General features: G+C 40.2%; 1 protein-coding gene across 1 annotated transcript in view; it reads left to right on the top strand.

Moving 5' to 3' along the window:
- UST (uronyl 2-sulfotransferase) overlaps nt 1–24,503 on the top strand; it is a 142,778-nt gene that overhangs the window by 50,544 nt on the left and 67,731 nt on the right. Inside the window, exon 2 of the mRNA XM_072995538.2 lies at nt 3,930–3,973. Within this exon, the coding sequence (XP_072851639.2) occupies nt 3,930–3,973 (44 nt within the window). The remainder of the gene's footprint in view (nt 1–3,929; nt 3,974–24,503) is intronic.

Here is a 24,503-nt window from a genome sequence, read left to right as displayed (position 1 = left end):
ACGTTGGCTTACAAACAATGAAAGACAATATTTAAAGTTGAAAACAGTGAGTGTAGGACGGTGGATAACATCATTAAAAGACAACATTTAAAGTATGTACGATTAATAAGGAGGCATCTTACAACATTAACAGGCAATATTAAGGGAAAGGTCAATAAGTATACAAGAAAAGTCACTCTTTGAAATGGAAAACACATCTCTTGATAGTGAAGACAATAAATAAAAAGCCTTAATAATGGTGAAAGAGAGTATGCATAAAAATTTAACTTAGGTGAGTATGTCTTTGAATGCCTCTTGAAACAAGATAATCTGCGTCCTCATAGAAAAATGGAGGGAGGCTTGATGTACTTACACTCAGAGTCCATTCCATAAGAGAGGGGCCACTGCTGAGAAGGCACAATATCTGGGGCCAGTCTTCTTTGCCTCCCTCAACATGGCAACCCAGAGAAACAAGGCCTATAAGGACAGGTGGTAGAAGCTGATGCTCTGAGGGAGAGACTCAGAACATACCACCCGTTCTTCAGCCACTTACATAGGCACTGCCTGAGTTACATCAAATGAAAAATACTAGAAAGTGGTATTTACCACTTTTCCTTCAGTTTCTATAAAAATATATAATACATTTCTGTCAAATTTTGTTTAAAACTATATTGGACTTTATTCAGGATGCAAAGAAGGAAATCCATCACTGGTTTGATTAAGTTCTGAGCAGCTGTTGATTTCATGGCTCGTTAAATCCTATAGCAGCAACTGTTGGCAAAATTGTGTCAGACATACTCAGTTTCATTCTGAAGCAAGCGTATTAACTAGTACTTTAATGTTATTAAGAGGATGTGTGCCTCCTATGGTTATCATCGGAAGTTGGAAACAAAAACAGCTACAAGTTTTCCTCTTTTTAAAATTGGACAATAATTTCAGACAATAATTTCAGCCTATGAGGGGAAAATTACCAAACTGTGGGGGAAATTCTGTTTGCTTAGTTACATTGACATAAACTGCACCTGGGCACCACAGTCCATTTAAACAAACTGAAAGCTTCCTATCCCACTTTTCAGGGCTCCCTTTTTCCTGGGGAATCCTTTTGGAGCCCTTGGGATATGACGGGCTTTAATAGTAAAAAATCCTATAGTGGCAATCTGGTGGCAGTTTTTGATTATTAAAGCCCCTGTCCTGTCCCAAATCTCAAAGGATTCCCCATCATAAAAGGGAGCCCCATGGAAGAATACAGGGTATAGGAAGTTTTCACTTCATTTTAAATTGATTGTTTCCAAGGCCCAGGTCCAGTTTATGCCAGCATAACCACGTGAACAGGATTTAGCTTTACAGACAAATGGGAAGTTGTAGATTATTTTGGGGTGGTTTCCACCCCCCGAATTAGTTTTCTTATCTGATTGGATGAAATTGTTAGACATAGTAATCCTCTCTAAAGTAATCAAGCTGACTGGGTTTCAGAGAATGAGTTGAGGGAGGTTTGTGCAATAGCTGTCTTTGCAGTATGGAGGTTTCTTATCTCCTCTGCCATATTTTTAGGTATTTGTTTGTGAAAATGATATCCAACGTAGAGATGGCTTAAGATATTTACAAGATTCTTCTAGGATTAAAAAAAGTGTGCGAGAGGGGCCAAACGTCCTCTTTCATTATAAGCAAGATTGGTCTTTTCAGTTTATTTGAGCTGTTTTAAATCTGGGCTTATTTTCAGGTTAGGTATTATTTTCGGGGAAACAGGGTATTTAAGTAAATAAGTAGATAATGCATGAAGGGATTACTATACATATGTACTTGAATCCTGGTTTGCTAGCTGGTGGCCAGGTGACCTGAGGAGGCTGGATTTGTCCCAAAGAACATTATTTACACCTTTCTCTTACAGGGGCAGTATGTTGTTGTGTCCTGCTTATAGATTAAATGTATGAAATAAACAGTCTTTCATCTCATTAAAGCTACTTTGTGGTCTTTTCTGTGGTGAAGTACGCACTGAAAAGCAGACATACTTGTATTATTTTTAACATCTGAGTATAATAAAAGGTAGCTATGCTTGTATGCCCTCTACAGATAGTAGTGTAATGTTTTTGGTACAGACTGAAAGATTTTTATTTTAACAGAAATTAAAGAATCCTTGTGAAACTAAGAGAATGCTAATAACATTTTCATATCAATAGCTTCTTGTTGACTGCCTCAGTTACAAAGAGGGTTGCTTCTTCATACAGACTTCCTGTTGTTGGGGAAATGAGATTTGTACTAACAGTTCAATCATAGAATGACTTGAGCTTTTGCAAGTGTTGAAAAGAGAGGAAATTAACATAAATTTACCCTGTCAGAAGTATATGTCTTGCGTCTGTGTTTTAAAGCAGATGGGTTTTTTATACATGTTCAGAGGTATCCTGTATGTCTATATCCCTTCAAAAATTGTACTATACTTTTATTCTATTTATCATTTAGACATACATTCTTATGTGATCATTGTCATCTCATGTTCTTTATCATATTTTGATTGTCTTGCTCAATGAAGCAGGTAACTGAAATTCACGGTAGGGATGGGAGAGGAAGCAGGCGTTCAGATTAAATACAGTAGTTGAAATCTAATTTATGCAGCCTGTTAGAGGACTCACAATAGCGGAGGCACAATATAACTACTTACCCAGTTATTTTGATAGTGTGGTTTTAACTGTGGACTTAAACCATAAACCCTGTGATCTCTGGCAGTAGGTCACTTAAGGGGAGGAAACTTTAAAGTAAAAAAAAATTATTTAAAAGATTTCAGTTATTAAAGAACAACATTCTTATTGCTTAAAATAGCTTAATATACCAGAGATGGTTTTGAATCTCCAGTTTTCAGAAATGGTGCTCAATTATGTCAGTTTGAATATTAATCTCTAAAAATGGTTCTACTTTTAAAAAATTCTTCGAAAACACGGGGTTATTTCAAATTTAGTTTACAAAATTTACCAAAATGTTACAGTATAACCATGCCAAATTTCAACTATCTTTACAAAATACGGTATTCGCGAAGGCTTTCATGGATGGGATCTAATGGTTGTTGTGAGTTTTTCGGGCTCTTTGGCCATGTTCTGAAGGCTGTTCTTCCTAACGTTTTGCTAGTCTCTGTGGCCGGCATCTTCGGAGGACAGCATTCTCTGCTATCTTAACAAAACTTGTGGCATTGGCAGTTATTGTCTTGATAATAATTTAGAAGGGAATCATATGGATGCAATCTAAGAACCCTGGATTCTGATATTTCTTTCAGGATAAAGAGGAAGAAGAATTTATCAACCTAAATAACATAATTATTGAACAGAATGAGCCAGAGAAGGACAAGAGCATGCTTTAAAATCCTGAAATAGAAAGAAGAATTTTATGTGCACGTTGATCACAGCAAATTCTTTATAAGTCTTTAATGAACTGTTATTGCTTGGAAGAATTATTCTTAGAACCAATTCTTTTAAAAATTCATCCAGAAATTGTCAAGGCCACTTAGAAACCATTAAAATTTGATCTTATAAATCAATGACACATTTTATATATGATTCCAGTATAGACTGTACTGCTTGGTCAACAAAACCCTTTCCAGTTGAAATTTCTTTTTCCAGTATTATAATTAGAAAGCAAAATGTATGCTTTATAAAATGAAATACTAGCAGCTATTGTAGAGTATTCCCTCCTGTGTGCTTGCTTGCTTGCACAGAGTCACTCATTGTGTCCAAGAGCAGGAACACTTTGTTAGGAATATTTGCATACCTATTTTATGCACAGAATTATTTTTAAGGAAAATAGAAGTTAGGTAAATTTATCCAGCGTATATATGCCTCTTCAAAGAAGCCGTGTGGGTCTTTGAATGTGTATAGACCATTGTTAGATCTTGACTATTGCATCTTTGTCACATGGTTATTGTCAGGCATGTTTTAATGTTACACCTTACTTGTTTTTCTTTCTAGGAAATTCCACTTATTTGGATGACCATGGGCCACCCCCTCGTAAGGTGAGCTTTCATTTTATTCTAAGTTCTGCCAATTTTTTTCTCTAAGTTGTTCGAATCCTATTGATACACTTATTTACAGATGAAATTAGAGATGGGGATGAAGCGCCAAAATGAAGCTTCGTCATGAACTACAAATTGCCCCCCTCAGTGACCTGAGGAACCCAAGGAACAACGAATCAATTAATCATTCGTCAGGCCTTTGTTTTTGTTTTTTAAATTGGTTTCCCTCCTCTTGCTATAACCTATAAGCAAGAGGAGGAAAAGCAGGGATCAAAGTGATCGTGCAGCTGCGGGATTGCTTTGATCCCTTTCCCCCTCCTTTTGCTAAGCCCCACAGGACTTAACAAGAAGGGGGAAAGCAGGGATCAAAGCAATCCTGCAGTGGCTGGGGGATCTGTTTGATCCCTCTTTTATCCTTTCCCTCCTCTTCCTATGCCACACAGGCATATGAAGAGGAGGAAAGGGGAACCAACCCAGCCCCGGGGGTGGGATTCCCTTCGGGCAGGCTTTAGCAAGCCACTGAAGGGAAAACCTCTCTCTGCTTATGCCTCCAAGGAACAGCTCATCCGCAGGGGCACAAGCAGGTAGGGAATGAAGGGACGAATATAAATGGGTTATATTTGTTGCTTCGTATTCGTTGGGGTCTCTGGACCCCAAGTATACAAAGCAATGAATATCTGATGAATCAGGGATATTTAATTAATATCCTGATTTGTTTTTATATTCATCCCCATGTCTAGATGAAATACATATTCCATTGGAAGGTTTACGATATGCTTTCTGTCCATTCTGCTCAGGAAAGGAGAGAAAAAGTTACAGTGAAACTAGTTGGTAGGTTTTCAGTTTTAGCTGTGGATGACAACACTTTAAAAAGTGGAGGAAGAGAATTAAGGATTAAAATAACACCCACAGTTTTAAAATGTCTTTGGAAAACAGGCATTTACATTGCCATTCTCTACTGCCCTTCTGTTGTCACTTTTCCAAGCTTGACATATTAAGGACAAGGGAACTGCAAATGAAGGATTTGGGCTTGGTGCTTAGATGTACCTCCATTACCCATGGTAAGCTTCATTGACTAATCAGAAGTGAGTTTAAAATGGACTCAATCTGTTTCACCATCACTAGTTTAGCCTGAAACTGTCAGATGATTTTTTTTTCATTTCTGTAACATTTGTTTTCAAGGAATTTCAAAACTTATTTTCTTGGTAACTTACTTCTACATATCCTTCAAGGATCCTGGAAATATCTTCCAAACATATTTTCATGATAATCTTTTTTTCCCCCTTTAACAAAACAAAACAAAGAAAATGTCTCGTGGCTTATGTTCAAATCCAACATATACTGTTTCACTTTTAGCTTTTTACAGGCAAAAGTCGTAATCTGACGGATACTTGAGTATTTGGATCCTTACCAATGTAGTACTTACAAACCTTTAAGTAGCTCAGGGCCATGGTATATCAAATACCCTCTCCTGCCACATGAATCTGGTTGGTGCTCATGATCATGTTCTGAGGACCCGTAATATGAGTGCAAGACAGGAACTTTCCAGGTGTCACCTCAATTATGACGTTTATTTGTAAAGAGGTTAACCTTGTGACATTCCCAATATCTTTTAGGAGGGTGTTTGTTTTTCCCTGACTATTGTTAACTTTCATTTTGACCCGCTTATCATTTAAATTGGATTTTGTTTTATAAACTAGTTTGGGGATATTTGGGGGGAAATACATTTCTAAATAAATATTGATAGAAATCCCAGGCTTTGAGACTGTTTACGAGGGAGCAAGGCATCTCTCTCTCCCTGCCATCTTTTTACTGGAAGAGAGAGATCTGGACTTCCAGCAATCAACTGGTTGCCAAGGAAGGGCTTTGTTACCAGGTGGGCGATGCATTTTCTTTAATTGTGTATTTTAAATTGTGCCTTTAACTTAATTATGTTTACTCTTTGATCTTTGTTTTGTGCTTATTATTCAGAATACCACTTTGAGCCCCATTATTAGAAGAAAATTTGGCTGTAAATCCCTTAAATAAATAGAATCATGGAGTTGAAAGGGGCTTATATAAGGCCATTGAGTCCAACCACTTGCTCAGTGCAGGAATCCAATTCCTTGCTCAGTGCAGGAATATCTGAAAGATGGTTGTTCTAATTTGATCTTGTATGCTTCTAGCGTTGAAGCACTCGCCACCTCCTGAGGTAATTGGTCCCATTGTCCTACTGCTCTAAAATTTAAGAAGTTTTTCCTGATGATCATTCGAAATCTGGCTTTCAGTAATTTGAGCCCATTATTACATGTACTTTATTCTGGAATGGTTGAGAACAGATCCTGCCCCTGCTGTGCATGAGAGCCGTCTGTTACTTCCTCCCAGTTTGAGAAGGATTAATAAATACAATTCTGTAACCAACTGTGTATCCACTTGACGGTTATATCCAGTGCACACCTAGTTAGATTGGTAATCAGAATATCGTGGGACACGTTGGCTGAAGTCAAGATATATTACATCTACAGCATTTCCACCGTTTACCAGGATGGCTACCTGATTAAAAAATGAGATCAGATTAGTCTGGCAAGATTTGTTCATGACGACCATGTTGGCTTCTGGTTATTATGCATTGTTTCCAAGGTGCTTTCAGAGTGACTGCTTATAATCTGCTTCAGAATTTTCCTTGGGATTGATTTCAGACTGACTGGTCTGTTTCCAGGTTCCTCTTTTCAGAACAGATACGGTAAATAAAAGCATGTTTGTGAAAATGGCCATTCTGTTGCACAAAATGTTAAATGGGTTACATAAACATTGTGCTATTTATGACACCCTCATTTTTGTCTGTGTATACTGCTCTATCAGGTTAATTATTAAGAACTTTAAAATCTTTTTCATTGTTTATGTGCAAATTAAGCAGCACTTTGCATAGTAGGAAATGCCAGCTTTTCTAGTGATCCATTAAACAGAAGTCACATCCTTGCTATCTTAATTCTGGAATGTCACATTCATGGCCACTACATTGATTGTCTGGCTAAACTGCATTTCTGTCTTAATTGATGCAACATTATCAGCTTCACTTTAGTGCTCAGAGCTTTTTGGGCCAGTGGAGAAAGTATTATAAATCAGAGATCAGAAGTTTGGAATCTTATATATGTTCTGGACGGTAGTCCATATTAAGTGTTTGGTTGCTTTGTTTTGTTTTTCCATTTTGGGCAGGACGTTGCTAGGAATGAAATGGAGAAAACACAGCTAGAGTGGTGCAGTTTACTTTAGCAAATTATAACATTGTTTGAAATATTTATCTTTAGCTGTTCTTTTAAAAACTTAATTTCCAGTTACGTTTATTATACATTCAATATATGAAATATATGTTCTCCAGCATATGTAAACCTTTAGTTTCCCTCTTCTTTCTCACTTAAAAAAAAATAGCCCACAACTATTGTATTCATTCTTAAACAAAGAAAATATTTGTCACAGAATAGTAGGGATTGTTGCAATAAATGCTTCTGTTATCTGCTCAGGTCTTTAGGAACAGATTTCTCTAGCATGAAAATTGGTGTGCTGTAACTTTGATCTTCACAGTTTGAATCAGATATGTTAAGATGCTAGAATGGGATCATGTTGAGTTGATTGCTTGTGAAAGCCATAAAGAATTCTGCTCCTTATCTCCAGCATAATCTGGTTGCTAATTTCCCACTGAACCATAGAGTCCAACAGGGGAATTGTTAAATGTCAGGCTTTCAGGCATTTCTTTGGAGTTTTTGTTTTTAAAATTCTAGAAGAATGAGATGAGATTCTCTTAGTTAGGCAGACTGGTGAAAATTGTATCATCACTTTTGTTAATTTTTCTTTGCTATTGTCTTAACAATGTTGCTTTTATATAAACTATCTGGAATGAATTCTGAATGAATATGCAAAAAAAAAAAAAAAAACGCAAGGGGAACACCCACCAGCAAATTATTAGGAATAGAACTTTCAGGTTTTGTGGACTGTAACTCCTTAAATTCACCCAAAACCCCCCTAGGCAGAATCCTGGGAGCTGCAGCCCCCCCCCCCCCGAAAGGAAAATCTGCAGAGCAGCTTTCATTACCTATGCATGAGGCTCTGCTGCCATTTTTCTCAGTTCAAGAAGGAGAATGTCCTGATGATAGATGACAGCGACTGTGTTCCATAGGAGCCATAAGATATATGTAGTTTCACTGCCTGTTAGACTCTGTAGAGCAGAGGTCCCCAACCCCCGGTCCACAGCCCGGTGCCAGTCCGTGGCCTGAGTCGGACCGGGCTGCCTAGAAAGACCTCCTGCCCCACCCCCCTCACGCACTCATTCTCTCACAGTGGACCGAAAAAGGTTGGGGAGCGCTGCTGTAGAGGGTACCTCTCAAAAAAAATTACCCATCTCATGAAGCCTCCCATGGAACATTGCCATTCTCTACCACCACTAGGGCAGTATCCTTCATGCAATAAGAAAAATGGCTCACATGTAGGTGCTCTATGACAGTGGTCCCGAACCTTTTAGGGACCATGGGCCGGTTGGGGGGTGGGCTTTGTGTGTGTGTGGGTGGAGGCACCCCCACTCTCCTGGGTAGGTGTGTCCCGCTTGCGGGATATGTGTCACGCTTGTGAGGGGGTGTCGCATGAGTGGGCATATGCACGAGCACAGCACGCCCCTCCACAAGTGTGACATGCTTGCCATGCATGCGAGGGGGGATCTGTGTCCGTGGCCCAGTTCAAGGAAGCCCACAGACTGGCACTAGGCTGTGTACCAGGAGTTGGGGACCCCGGTCTATGGGATTTTATTTCTTGCCTGCAGTTCCTAGAATTGTGCCTGGTAGAATTCTGGAAGTTTCAGTCCAAAAAATCCAAAATCCCCACCCCTACATTTTGACTTATATGACTGAGACTTATAAATAGCCACTTTCCCATGATACTGAGACTTTTATATGCTAGATATTGTTATATGCAGTCAAATCATTTCAGACTTAGAGCAGCACTATGAATTAGTATTGTGTTTCCCCGAAAATAAGACAGGGTCTTATATTAATTTTTGCTCCAAAATGCATTAGGGCTTATTTTCAGGGGATGTTTTATTTTACAGTCATATCATCTTCTGGTTGCTGCGCAATGCTGCACAGTGGTAGAGGACGACGTTTCACTTCACTAGGACTTATTTTTTAAAGTTCTTATATTATGAGCATCCTGAAAAATCATACTAGGGCTTATTTTTAAGTTAGGTCTTATTTTGGGGAAAACAGAGTAACTTTATTAACAGCTCTGCTTAGCTCTTGCAAACTGGTGACTGTGGCTTCTCTCATTAAGTCAGGACATCTTCTTTCCCTACTATCTCCAACTTCTCTCCTCCAATGCTGCATTTTGAACGAAACAATCTTTTTTCTGTTAGCTTATTTCACTTCCATTTCTTTCCTTAGTCTCAGAGCTATTCATACTTAAACTTTGCCCCTCCGCAGTAGCTGAATGTATTCCAACCTGAGTGTCTCATCTTCCAGCTGTATCTCCGATTTTAGTCCACCTTATTTCATCATAGACTTTTAAATATGAAATATTCAAAGGTGGTTTTCCATTGCTTTGTTGTGTGCTGTACTGAGAAAAATTAGCTTGAATGTCCCTGCTGCTTTCTATGAGGTGTTCTCCATCAGAGTGGGACTGAGAAGACTCTTGAGAGCGTTTTCTTCCTACTGTAATCAAGAGCAGTTAGTAATTAATTACCAGAAGACCAAAGTTCTTGTGGACAGTAGAAGAAGAGTGAAGCACAATTGGGTTATTAATGGTCATCCCATAGAATCGGTTTCCAGCTACAAATACTTTGGCATAATCTTTTCACATCTCAGGTTCCTGGACCCCCCACATAAAGCATGCAGCACTGAATACTCATAGAAGTGCAACGGCATTAACAAGATTTTTTCACACCAAACGGGATCACTATATCCCTTCAGCCATTCAGGTTTTCAAGGCTAAAGTTGTTGCTCAGATGCTGTATGGGTGCCAATTGTTTGCCTTATCTGACCTACATCCTTTTAAGGTAGTTCAAACCAAATTTTTGAGATCCGTTCTGTTAAACTTTGGATAATCCTAATAGAAGTTTAGACTTGTAACTTTGTTCTCAGCTGCCCTGGCACACTTAAACCCCTTTGTCCCCTCACTACATGGTTAGATGAGAGTGAGCCTAATTTTTTAACTTAATGTCTGTATGACATGGTGACTATATTGTTTGTACCTAGTAGTTCATGTAGATTCATTTGCAGTATAAGTGCCATTATTTTAAAACTCTTGATTGTAGACAAATAACCCCATTTGCTTGTGAGACATTAATGGAATCCAGGGATGAACACAGTTCTGCCCCTTCTTTCTGCAACCCCTCCCATGTGACTTCTAAATCTTTGCTGGGGTGTGTGTTGAAGGACCCTCTGGAATATATGTGGATGTCTGCAGAACAGAGTTGAAAAGTCCTCTTCAGCAAGCAGAAGTTTAGTCATGCAACGCTTGAGTTTTTCTGCTTGATCCTCAGCATATTTACTCAGAAGAAACCCCCACTGAGAACAAAAGGAACTTTCTCCTACATAACGTTATCTAGGATTACAGTCCCTGCATATTTATGACTAACATTATACATTTTGTAAAACTAATCAATTTAGCTGTAGAAACGAATCAATTTAGAAAAATGTAGTGCTGCTCCCTTTTATAACAGCTAAATGTTACATTTGGGACTCTGAAGCAGCCGGATGCTTTCTGACTTCTACATGTCTCTGAAGCCTGATATGAAGTGAAAAAGCTGAATCTTTTAAGTATGTCATAGAACCTGCAAGTAGAGAGGTCAATGAAATTTGATTCCTGCCCTGATATTGTTACTGGGAACAGTAAGGCTGTGAATCAGTTTAAAGATTTTTGTAATCAATTGCTTTGAGAACTTTTGAAGATGTGTGTATTATCTGTATAGCTTATGAAAGGCATGATCACAGAAAAGTTTGCATCTAGGTTAGAAATGGGAATAAATCACCAGTTCAGTGGGTTGTGCTGGTGTGACATGCTTCCAGATGACGGCCCAATAGGTGTTCTATGGTTTGGTACCCCACACCTTCCAGTGGGTGCCCATTTAGAGGCAGTTCCCCAGCTTCCTTGCCTCGTCTTCTCCAGATTCTGCCTCCGAGTGGGTGCCTCCTGGAAGGGGCAGAGCACTGAACTGTGGAACACCTGTTGGACCATCATCCAGATGGGCACAAATCGCCAAACCAGCGGTTCATGCCCATCTCTAATCTAGGTTGATGCAAACCTCACCCTGGCATGTAAACTGCAGTTGACATTTGCACAGAAATGTTTGATTATACTGGAATAATTAAACATTGTGTAGACATTGCATTTCAGGTGTTCACATGTTACACCTTCCCCTTTACCTTTCTCTGCTGTTGATGGCCCTCTTAACTCCTCTCTTTCGGTGGTATTTACATCCCCCTTTTTAAATGTTTAGTAAATGATATAGCACTGAAATGACAAGACATGGTAAGCACAGTGCTGCAGCCTACTTTTGATTAGCACTAACCGTATGTAGTTGACAGAATAAATATGTAAAGTAACAGTGAAGAAAATTGCATAGCAACAGGACAAATGTCCATCCAGTTGCTCCCAAAGTTTAGCTTAATTGATGTGAAACTTTTTACGTTTCAACATTGACGGATTCTGTGCTGAGTTTTGTACTCTTCATATAGTTACCTTCTGCATTGCTGTTTTGATTAGCTCTATGATAGGAAACTGCCCAGCTTTTTCGATGTGTGTAGTACTTTATTTCACTGGTTCTTAACCTTTGTTACTCAGATGTTTTTGGACTGCAACTCCCAGAAGCCTTCACCATCAGCTCTGCTGGCTGGGGTTTCTGGGAGCTGCAGTTTAAAAACACCTGAGTAACAAAGGTTAAGAACCAGTGCTTTACTTTACTTTAATTAGATTTATACCCCACCCTTCTAGACCAGGTCTACTCAGGGCAGTAGTAATGTCCATGAAAATTATAAGGTGCTTTTAATTAAACAAAATCACTACAAAGAGCTTTGTGCAGATTTGGGAAGTATATTCCATATCAACTGATGACAATTTTGTCTTAAGAATCCTTCCAAAAAAAGAGGGTTGTAGTGCATGTAGAATTCGAGTAATAACCAGCAATTGGGTGCCTAGGTTCGGATAGATCAAACTTGCCAGTTTTTAATTATGAGTGCTGCTAGGTGCATATGCAGTCAATTGGTAAATGTCTAGTGGCGGCAATTGTTGTAGCCTTTGAAATAGTCTTTTGTTGAAAGTAAGCTACCTCTAAACTGGACAATGCTTTATAAGGTGATAGATATTTTACAGTGTAATGTGATAGAGGTAGAAATCATATGTACAACTGTGTGCCAAACTCCGGGGTGTTCTTTTAAAGGATTTGAGATAGCAGACTGAGAGAAGACCACTGCTTAAATCTTAATCATTGTCATCTTACAACTGCAGAGCTAGAAGCAACCTTATGGATCATTGAGTTCAGCCCCTGTCAAGGAGACACAGTGGGGAATTGAACTCCCAACTTCTGGCTCTGCAGCTAAATACCTAAACCATTGAGCTATCTTACAGCAGTGGTTCCCGGCCTTGAGTCCCCTCCTGCTCATACACAAGAGCCCCTAGAAGCCTTCGCCACTAGCTGTGCTAACCAGGATTTCTGAGAGTTGCAGTCCAAGAACATCTGGGGACCCAAGGTTGAGAATGACTGCCTTAGAGCAACTGGAGGCCCTACAGATGTTTTGAATTAGAATTCTCACAACACCTGACTGGACATGTTAGATTCATCTGATTTGAGTTGTTGCCTAAAACTTCTGAAAATTTCCCAAATTGCTTACTCCTGCTTTAATCAACCACTGCCATTGAGAGTGAATAACACTAAGTTAGATGAACCAGTAGTATTGCTTAGTATTGGGACACTTTATATGGATTTTTGTGACTCCAGCTCCCAGGATTCTCCAAGAATTCCATGGCCTGAATCTTGGGCGTTCTACAGTAGTAGACACCTTCAGACACAGCTATATTTCACTCACTGGAGCAGAGCCTCTCTTGGAGCGTGTGGTGCTTTCTGGCCACATCAGTTCCTCAGGAGGCACCCTCCGGAGAGCCTAAAGAGCAGAGACACAATAACTACAGGAAAGCACCGTGGCAGCTACCATTTTCGTACAACAGTAAGTACAGACCTGAGACAGGCACTTGCTTTGGGGTAGATGATTGAATAGCAATTAATCAAAGATTTGATGGAATTTGGTTCTCCCTACATTGGCACTTCTCAAGCACTGAGAGGGATACGATCCTGGCATTCAGTATCAATTTCCCACATGTCCTGGGCTACATGCCATGATGGATTTGATTTAAGTCACCACTTAAAATTTAAAAATCAGATTTTTAAAAATTTAAATCATCATTTGATATCTTGATTTAAATCAACTTATTTTTTTTTAAAAAATGCTTGATTTGTATCCTTGCTACATGCACATAATTGCACCTCTGCTCATGCATCTGACATTCCCTATTAATTTCACTGATCTCTTAATTACTGTACTGCATATCCATCCCTTCCCTCCCAAAGCAAGTTAGTGCACTGGCAGCAAAGGAGAAAACTTATTTTCCTAATTGTTTCTAAAGTTGTTTAAAACCTAGCAACTGTGAATGAGCTTGAGGGTCTCTGAATTTAATACAAGACATAAATGTTTTTATAAATAAAAATAAAATGCAAAACATCAGCCAATAAAATTCTGCTTCTCCTTATGTGTTACAGTTGTGAAGTCTGATATGCACAGTGAAGCATTTTGTGTAATAGTTCCAAACTTGCGGAAATCCTTTCTAGAGGAAATCCTTTAAACCTCGTCTATTTTTATTTTGCTCTAGTTTTTATCTTGCAGTATTTCATCATGAGCTGGATTTTAAAACAAAAAAGCTGTCATTATTGCTTTTCTTTGTACATATTTAATGTTGTATGGCGGTATATCAAACTGAATACTTTGTTATCAATTTGGCTGGATTCAGACAAAGTTTAAACTTGCACTTAGTCACTGACTTTCAGTGTCTGACTGCCAGCTTTCTTACACCATCCCTCTTTCTCAAACTTGCAGGTGATTGATATGTGAAGAGCTCATGTCTCTGACTAGGTCTTCCTATACAGATTCTTCCCAGTGTGTGTATGTACAGCAGGATCTGTGGTGTAGGGAAGTATGGGAAATGTGGTACAGAGAAATCTCTACTCCAGAGAAATCTTCAGAAACAGAAACACTGCGAGCATTTTAATTTGTTTTAATTTAGATCAGAAAAACACATACTGTATAAAGGGTGCCAGGAGGACTGCTTGCCCTTGAAAGAGCATTATAAAATAAATTTAATAATCTGGGTGCTGCACTGTTTTTTCATTGTTGTTGGTAGCTAGAGAACTGAATGTCTGTCTGAACGTTGTATTTACTTCCAAATATATTTGCTGCCAGTAAGTTCCAAAAGTCTTGAAAACATTCAGTTTGGTCTTCAAAGTGGTCAGTAGCATAAGCCCCATCTATTTCAGTGCTGCTTGCACGAGCAGAGTCTTCTGGGAATTTAGTTTGTATAATTGTTTCCTGTTATTGAATAAGGTTCATAGTGCAACAAAAACAAAATTGATGTTGGCCTCTGTTTGATCTATTTTTGGTCTTGTGTGTATCCAGTTTTCTCCTCCAAGTTATTTTAGTTCAGACTCAGTTTAGGCTTTAAATGCAGTATGTAAGCTGAAATATAATTATAGACCTGAATTTAAAATACAGTTTTTAGATCATTTTTAAATTCTAGAGTGTAAGTTAACTAGAAAAAGGCACTTTAACAAAGGTTGTAGTGAGTTAGGTCTTTACATTCCCTGAAAGGCTCAGAGTACCCACATCCTCTCCTCAACCTTAGCCATTACTTATTTGAGTTTAAATTACCATTCCTAAGGATCCAATTAATCTCTGTCTATCTTTAATCTTCTACTCTCTAATATGGGACTGTAGTTGATTCCCCGCTTTTTGTTTTTTAATGAGTCCCTTTTCATGTAATTGACTGAAGCAGAAGTTGGAAAAAGTTCATTAGAATATGAAAGCAGGCAAGCTGTTGAAGCAATCGACCTCTGTGTGAACTTAACCTTGTCTGGTGAAGCCTTCCTCCTGCAGTGACAGGGGATAGAGGTAAATGGACCTTAGACTCTCTTCTTCGCTGGTTTTGTAGTAGTTGCCTTTCCTTCTCAGTGCAGCTAACACAAAAACACAACAGCCTGCAGAGGAGGCAGGGAGACAAATCTCAGGGCAAGTGGCACTGGAAGAGGAGAAAGTTTGTTTTGTGTGTGCGAGGCTTTAGCACTCATCTCCTTCCAAGACTCAGCGCGGAGGTGTTACTATGTGTATACACAAGAGTGGGAGGAAAGGGTAGAGTGGTGTGAGCTGTTCTAGGTGCAGAGTACTCAGAATGGTTTACTTTTGTCTGGGAACATCCTGGGATTGTGCAACTTGACCAAGGTTACACAGGATGACTCTTTTGCTGGGAAGTACAGTAGGGAATTGAACTCCCAACCATTGGGGTCATAACCAGATACCTAACTCACTGAGCTGTTCATCCAGTATAGCATTGGTACCTGGGGGGGGGGGACTGCCTATTAGCTAGTGATGGCCCTTGTATAACTGCTGGCAATTTTGTAGCACCTGAAAAAAAATCTCTTAATCTTAATGTCTTTCCATAATCAGCTGGCCCAGAAGCTGTTCTGCCCCTCTCCCAACCCTTGCTTTCCTGCTCTGCCTTAGGGAGGCCACAGAGATTTAACACATCAACATCATGTAGCCTGTCCCTCTGGTTTCATTTCCCCCCCTCAGGCTTAGTGGGAGGGGTGCTACTGACCTGGCATCTTGTTGGACATGCTGGAACCCTAGTTTATATTGGGATCTAGCATTGGGTGTGGTATTGGTGTTTCTTAATCTGTTCTAATCCCTTTGCCCCCTTCTGGAGTTTGATTTAGGGTCATGACACCTGCATTGTGCACTGTGGATATACATACCTTCCACTGAAGTAGATTTCTCAAGACAGATCACAGTAGCATGCTTTGGAGGAGAGGGCGGTTGTATGTCAGAAGAGGATAGAAGATAGAGAATGGTGCGGTTTGTGTGTGTGGAGAGATGAATTGGGGTGGTACTGATGTGAATGAAATAAAACACTGGTTCCCATCTTGGGTAATCCAGGTGTTCTTGGACTGTAATTGGCAGAAAGCTTCACCACCAGCTGTGTTGGCCGAGGTTCAGTCCAAGAACACTTGGGCTACCTAAGGTTTGGAAGCACTGAAATAGAACATGGAGCGTTCATGCCTTCTTGTGACTTTGTTCTCACCCCCCACTGTAATGCACTTCTGAAAATCAGGGTTACTTTTGAGGAACTATCACCCTCCAGGGGTTGGGGAGGAACGGTTCTATACATCCAGCGTAAAATTTCAAACATGATCATCAGTATTTGCCTCAGTTTTTCAGGCACTTTAATTATTATTTAATAATTTAATAATTTTTTTCTGGGATAATTATTTCAGGGATCTTCTGTGTAATCTTTTCACTGAGGCCAATATTCCATTTGGTCTCTCCACATCCCCATATCCTCCTTTAGGACACTTTTAATTGTTATCTAACGTCCAGCCTCTTCCCTAGCTGATTTCCTGCTTCTGGTGTATGTAAATATTGTTCTGTTATTGACCTTAATAATTTTTTAGCATATTACCAAAACATCAAGGGGAGATATGACCATAAATAAAATTGTACATCATATCAAATAGAGACAGCGAGATTTTTCTTCAGGACTGACTTGATTGGTGATTGTAAAAATGTAGCTGAATGGTGGATGCTTCAGGACTGAGAAATGAGGATATTTCATACAGTGCATAGTTTAACCACAGTATTTACTACAAGATTTATGGAGCACAGATTTATGGAGTATGGACCATGAACTAGAAAATGCTATTGTGTGTATGTTCTGCTGTTGTGTTTCCCCACCTCATTAGCTATTGTAGGAACAAAGTGCTGGCTTCCGATTTTATCCAGACTCGCTCTCCTTATCTTTGTGTAGGGCATCCATTATGTGATCATGGTGAGCTTCGTGGCGCAGTGGTTAAACCGCTGTACTGCAGCTAAAACTGTGCTCACGACCTGGGGTTCAAATCCCAGGTAGCCGGCTCAAGGTTGACTCAGCCTTCTATCCTTCCGAGGTAGGTAAAATGAGTACCCAGCTCGCTGGGGGGGGGGGCAAATGTGTAGCCTGCATAATTAAATTGTAAACCGCCCAGAGAGTGCTTGAACCGCTATGGGGCGGTATATAAGCAGCACGCTTTGCTTTTTTTATGGTGACTAGGTTACATGGTTTAAGGAGACTGGTCTAAGGGGGAGCTAGGCAAATTCATGGGTGATAAGGCTATCAGTGTGTACTAGTCACTATAGCTATACAATATCACCAGGATCAGAAGTACCATACCTTTGAAGAACGGTGGCTAGGAAGCAACAGCATGATTGGATATATGATCCAAAAATAAGGAACTGGCTGTTGTCTGTATCCTTTTTCTCTTACGCATGCTGCTCATGCCTGTAAGCAGAAGAATTGTGTATAAGCCTTTGGTTCTATCCAGTGGAGCTCATTGTACATTCTTACCTGATTCTGCTATGGCATATGGAAGGGTGTTGTTGCACTTGTGTCTTCCTACAGACATCTAATTGACTACTGTGCAAACAAAATATTAGACCAGATGGGTGTTTGGTTTGACCCAGAATGGCTTTTGCTATGTTGTTTATAAATGTAGTCCACAGCTTGCAACAACAATACTGATCACATTTCATTAGGTATTTATTGTGGCATGCCAAGTACTTGGCAGGTCCTCCCTAAATGAATCTACCAGTATACTTTCTAACTTTCCTGGTTTGTCCTAAGCTCCAAGGAAATATTTTCCTTGATAAACAGTCTGTGATTCCTTGCATGTAGGGATTTTTCAGCCTACTATTATCAAACAACAATCATGGCCTATAATAGGCTTCCCCAAATTGGTATTCTCCAGATGTTTTGGGCTGCAGCTCCCATTATGTTTAATCATTTGCCATGTCGAGTGGGACCACTGGGAGTTGTGCCAGGTTGGGAAAGTCTGATCTATAGGTTAGTCTATATTGGAGTTGCTTTCCCTTCTAACTTGTAACTGTTTTAAACTTGTACCACCTTGTTTAAACCTGTTTAGTAGTTCTCTGTTCTTTACACCATTTATCTTTATCTAAACCCATGGCCAAAATCTTTTTGGGGATTTGTGCTAAATAAGTATAATTGTGTAAACTGTGGCAGTGAATTGCTACTAATTAATGAGTTGCCACTTGCATTCCTTGGTTGTGTGCAAAGTCAGGGGACTGACATGCAACCAGGAATGTGAGCAGCAACTTGTTAATAAGTGGCAGTTTTCTGCCACTTATTGCACCAGCATAAATTCCCAATAGGATTTAAAAAGAAAACCTCATCTGAGTTAATTGATTCTGGAGGTCTTCACTTGGATGAACTACTTCCTTATTTCTAATAAGGTTATTTGGTGGTCAGGAACCAGGAAGAGTGAAGATTTCCTAAGTAATTTAAATTAATTAATGTTTTATTTATTTATTTATTACATTTATAGCCCGCTCATCTAGTCATACAGGCTACTCTGGGCGGGTAACAACATATCATATAACAAATTACAGTTTAAAATCATAACAATATAGTACTAAAAACACAATGATCCAAGATTGGAGAAAACACAAGAAACAAAATCAGACAGTGGATGGAGGAAAGGCTTGCTTGAACAGCCAGGTTTTCAATTGGCATTTGAAGATGCCCGGGGAAGGGGCCATGCGAATCTCATGAGGAAGGCTATTCTAAAGAAGAGGAGCCACTGCCGAGAAGGCCTGGTTAGGCTCCTTAGTCTCGCCTCCTGGCTAGATCAAGTGATAAGGTTTTAAAAAAACAGTTTTAGATAAAAAGAAATATTTTGAAGTCAATTAAGAGGGAAAATGTAGTTTTAGATAAAAACAAACATTGTGAATAGGAGCTAAACATTAAGCAGATGTTTAGGTTTAAAACTGTTGCAGATAATATAGGGAAATGGCTGGGAAACTCTGCCACCATTTCTTTTCAACAGCAGGGATGGATAATATGGTCCTCCAGTTCATGGCCATATTTGAATTTGGTCCTTGGCCCAGTTGAAGCAATTCACTTGTGGTCTACATGCAAGAGGATAGCTTAACATACATTTTCCCAGCTGCTCTCCACATACATGGAATTACAAACATATAAAGCACATAAAGTGAATGGATTACTGATTTGAAAATAAGGAGGTCTGAGTGAAGCTTTATAAGAGAGTACAGGCACTGTCTTTTCTCTCTCTTTGCTGTGAGAATTCCATTTAAAACTGTGTTCATTATTAAACATTCTGTACAGTAAACTATTTAAAATCTTAAAGGATGATGCTGTTAAGGTGCTACATTCAGTATGCCAACAAGTTTGGAAAACTCAACAGTGGCCAGAGGACTGGAAAAGATCAGTCTACATCCCAATACCAAAGAAGGGCAGTGCCAAAGAATGCTCCAACTACCGTACAATTGCACTCATCTCACACGCCAGCAAGGTTATGCTCAAAATCATACAAGGTAGGCTTCAGCAGTATGTGGACCGAGAACTCCCAGAAGTACAAGCTGGATTCCGAAGGGGCAGAGGAACCAGAGACCAAATTGCTAACATGTGCTGGATTATGGAGAAAGCCAGAGAGTTCCAGAAAAACATCTACTTCTGCTTCATTGACTATGCAAAAGCCTTTGACTGTGTGGACCACAGCAAACTATGGCAAGTCCTAAAAGAAATGGGCGTGCCTGACCACCTTATCCATCTCCTGAGAAACCTATATGTGGGACAGGAAGCAACAGTTAGAACTGGATATGGAACAACTGATTGGTTCAAAATTGGGAAAGGAGTACGACAAGGCTGTATATTGTCACCCTGCTTATTTAACTTATATGCAGAATACATCATGCGGAAGGCTGGACTGGAGGAATCCCAAGGTGGAATTAAGATTGCCGGAAGAAATATCAACAACCTCCGATATGCAGATGATACCACTCTGATGGCGGAAAGTGAGGAGGAACTAAAGAACCTTGTAATGAGGGTGAAAGACGAGAGTAAAAAAAACGGCCTGAAACTCAACATCAAAAAAACTAAGATCATGGCCACTGGTCCCATCACCTCCTGGGAAACAGAAGGGGAAGATATGGAGGCAGTGACAGATTTTACTTTCTTGGGCTCCATGATCACTGCAGATGGAGACAGCAGCCCTGAAATTAAAAGACGCCTGCTTCTTGGGAGGAAAGCAATGACAAACCTTGACAGCATCTTAAAAAGCAGAGACATCACCTTGCCAACAAAAGTCCGAATAGTCAAAGCTATGGTTTTTCCTGTTGTGATGTATGGAAGTGAGATCTGGACCATAAAGAAAGCTGACCGCCGAAGAATTGATGCTTTTGAATTGTGGTGTTAGAGGAGACTCTTGAGAGTTCCCTGGACTGCAAAGAGAACAGACCTATCAATTCTAAAGGAAATCAACCCCGAGTGCTCATTGGAAGGACAGATCCTGAAGCTGAGGCTCCAGTACTTTGGCCATCTCATGAGAAGAGAGGACTCCTTGGAAAAGACTTTGATGTTGGGAAAGTGTGAAGGCAAGAGGAGAAGGGGACGACCGAGGATGAGATGGTTGGACAGTGTCATCGAAGCAAGCAACATGAATTTGACACAACTCCGGGAGGCGGTGGAAGATAGGAGGGCCTGGCATGCTCTGGTCCATGGGGTCATGAAGAGTCGGACACGACTAAACGACTGAACACACACACACACACAGCAAGTGTCTGCTTTGAATGCCTAGAATCTTGGAAAGCAAGCTGGCCTGCATTTAATATGCTTTTCAAAAGAGAGAAGGAAAAACTATGGTTACTCTGTTTTCATCAAATTTAACAAAAATAAAATAAATAAAAATATTTTAAGTGCTACTGTACCTTTTTATTTTTAGTTTTGTGTTTGATTTGTGTTTTTCCCTTCTATATCTGTTGAAGCAGATTTGTATGACTATCTCGTCAAAAACTGTTTCCATCAGGTATTCCTTAAGTGGTTTGAGATAGAGGAACAGTCAAGTGGATTAATACACAAAACAGCAAAGCAGTCTTGCTCGTTATATACCTCCATAGTTAGCATACTCTAATTTTGACAGGAATAATGAAATATTAGGACCTGACCTGACACAGCGGTAGACAGCAAGCTAATAAAACATTTTCTAGGTTACTTTTTCTGGAACAATATTTTTAAATAGTATTAAAACTGAACTTTATTCTTTTGCACAGCATAATGTAACCATAGAGGAGTGTGTACATTGTGAGGTGTTGCCACTTTCTCCTTTATTAGTGGCAGTAAAGTCTCAGGATAGCGAAGAATTTACCTGGGAAATTTTAAGTGGTTGGGAGTATAATTATTGGGCACTTTCTATCTTTCTTAGTTGGTCTGTAGCCCATTAGGCAACCTTCAGTCTTGAGAGATTGTGGTAACATGCTCTGAATAGAGGACTTGGAACAGCGTCTAGTGTGGCTGAGAAGCCAATTCGAGAGTGACAATCCCTTCCACACTGAAGACAAATAGAATCTGTGCTCTGTCCAGCTCCCTGATTTTGCCGGTTTCTGAACTGCCTCTTTGCCTCATCCTGCTGGGAGAGGCCATGATGCATCAACTGCCTCCAAGCTGAGCACTCAGATGTCAAGGTTTCCCATCTGTTGAGGTCTGTTTCTAAGGCCTTCAAATTCCGCTTGCAGCTGTCCTTGTGTTGCCGCTGTGGTCTCCTTGTGGGGCGATTTCCTGCACTAATTCTCCATACAGGAGATCTTTTGGAATCTGACCGTCATCCATTCTCACAACATGCCTAAGCCAACGTAGACATCGCTGTGTCAGTAATGTATATATGCTAAAAGTAGAATCTAAAATGTGAAGGACAACAGGCAAGTGCTATTCAGCTGATTTATACTGTGAGAAACCAGCCTGCTCTTGTATTTGAGTGCATTGTAACTAATGAATGAATAGCTGTGATTGTTATTTAGGAAGATGTGTGTTTAGTCGTTTAGTCGTGTCCGACTCTTCGTGACCCCATGGACCAGAGCACGCCAGGCCCTCCTGTCTTCTACTGCCTCCCGGAGTTGTGTCAGGTTCATGTTGGTTGCTTCGCAGACACTGTCCAGCCATCTCATTCTCGGTCGTCCCCTTCTCCTCTTGCCATCACACCTTCCTAACATCAAGGTTTTTTCCAAGGACTCTTTTCTTCTCATGAGATGGCCAAAGTACTGGAGCCTCAGCTTCAGGATCTGTCCTTCAAGTGAGCATTCAGGGTTGATTTCCTTTAGAACTGATAGGTTTGTTCTCCTTGCAGTCCAGGGGATTCTCAAGAGCCTCCTCCAGCACCACAATTCAAAGGCATCAATTCTTCGGCGGTCTGCTTTCTTTATGGTCCAGCTCTCACTTCCATACATCACGACAGGAAAAACCATAGCTTTGACTATTCGGACTTTTGTTGGCAAGGTGATGTCTCTGCTTTTCAAGATGCTGTCAAGATTTGTCATCGCTTTCCTCCCAAGAAGAAGGCGCCTTTTAATTTCAGGGCTGCTGTCTCCATCTGCAGTGATCATGGAGCCCAGGAAGATAAAATTTGACACTGCCTCCATATCTTCCCCTTCTATTTCCCAGGAGGTGATGGGACCAGTGGCCATGATCTTAGTTTTTTTGATGTTGAGTTTCAGACCGTTTTTTGCACTCTCCTCTTTCACTCTCATTACAAGGTTCTTTAATCCCTCCTCACTTTCTGCCATCAGAGTGGTATCATCTGCATATCGGAGGTTGTTGATATTTCTTCCGGCAATCTTAATTCCGGCTTGGGTTTCTTCCAGTCCAGCCTTCCGCATGATGTATTCTGCATATAAGTTAAATAAGCTGGGGGACAATATACAGCCTTGCCGTACTCCTTTCCCAATTTTGAACCACTCAGTTGTTCCATGACCAGTTCTAACTGTTGCTTCCTGTCCCACATATAGGTTTCTCAGGAGACAGATAAAGTGGTCAGGCACTCCCATTTCTTTAAGAACTTGCCATAGTTTGCTGTGCTCCACACAGTCAAAGGCTTTCGCATAGTCAATGAAGCAGAAGTAGATATTTTTCTGGAACTCTCTGGCTTTCTCCATAATCCAGCGCAAGTTAGCAATTTGGTCTCGAGTTCCTCTGCCTCTTCGGAATCCAGCTTGTACTTCTGGGAGTTCTCGGTCCACATACTGCTGAAGCCTACCTTGTAGGATTTTGAGCATAACCTTGCTAGCGTGTGAAATGAGTGCAATTGTACGGTAGTTGGAGCATTCTTTGGCACTGCCCTTCTTTGGGATTGGGATGTAGACTGATCTTTTCCAATCCTCTGGCCACTGTTGAGTTTTCCAAACTTGCTGGCATATTGAATGTAGCACCTTAACAGCATCATCTTTCAAGATTTTAAATAGTTCAACTGGAATGCCATCACCTCCACTGGCCTTGTTGTTAGCCAGGCTTTCTAAGGCCCACTTGACTTCGCTCTCCAGGATGTCTGGCTCAAGGTCAGCAACTACATTGTCTGGGTTGTCCGGGATATCCAAATCTTTCTGATATAATTCCTCTGTGTATTCTTGCCACCTCTTCTTGACGTCTTCTGCTTCTGTTAGGTCCCTCCCATTTTTGTCTTTTATCATGTTCATCTTTGCGCAAAATGTTCCTCTAATATGTCCAATTTTCCTGAACAGATCTCTGGTCTTTCCTTTTCTGTTATCTTCCTCTATTTCTTTGCATTGTTCATTTAAGAAGGCTCTCTTGTCTCTCCTTGCTATTCTTTGGAAGTCAGCATTCAAGTTTCTGTAACTTTCCCTATCTCCCTTGCATTTTGCTTCCCTTCTCCTCTCTGCTATTTCTAAGGCCTCGTTGGACAGCCACTTTGCTTTCTTGCATTTCCTTTTCTTTGGGATGGTTTTCGTTGCTGCCTCCTGGACAATGTTACGAGCCTCTATCCAAAGTTCTTCAGGCACTCTGTCCACCAAATCTAGTTCCTTAAATCTGTTCTTTACTTCCACTGTGTATTCATAAGGGATTTGGTTTAGATTATACCTGAGTGGCCCAGTGGTTTTTCCTAATCTCTTCAGTCTAAGCTTGAATTTTGCTATGAGAAGCTGATGATCAGAACCGCAGTCAGCTCCAGGTCTTGTTTTTGCTGCCTGTATAGAGCTTCTCCATCTTTGGCTGCAGAGAATATAATCAATCTGATTTCGATATTGCCCATCTGGTGATTTCCATGTATAGAGTCGCCTCTTGTGTTGTTGGAAAAGAGTGTTTGTGATGACCAGCTCATTCTCTTGACAAAACTCTATTAGCCTTTGTCCTGCTTCGTTCTGAACCCCAAGGCCAAACTTCCCTGTTGTTCCTT

The sequence above is a fragment of the Pogona vitticeps genome, chromosome 1 (assembly GCF_051106095.1).
Source record: "Pogona vitticeps strain Pit_001003342236 chromosome 1, PviZW2.1, whole genome shotgun sequence".
In the NCBI taxonomy this organism is placed as follows: Eukaryota; Metazoa; Chordata; class Lepidosauria; order Squamata; family Agamidae; genus Pogona; species Pogona vitticeps.
This window is presented reverse-complemented; position numbering and strand designations above follow the sequence as displayed.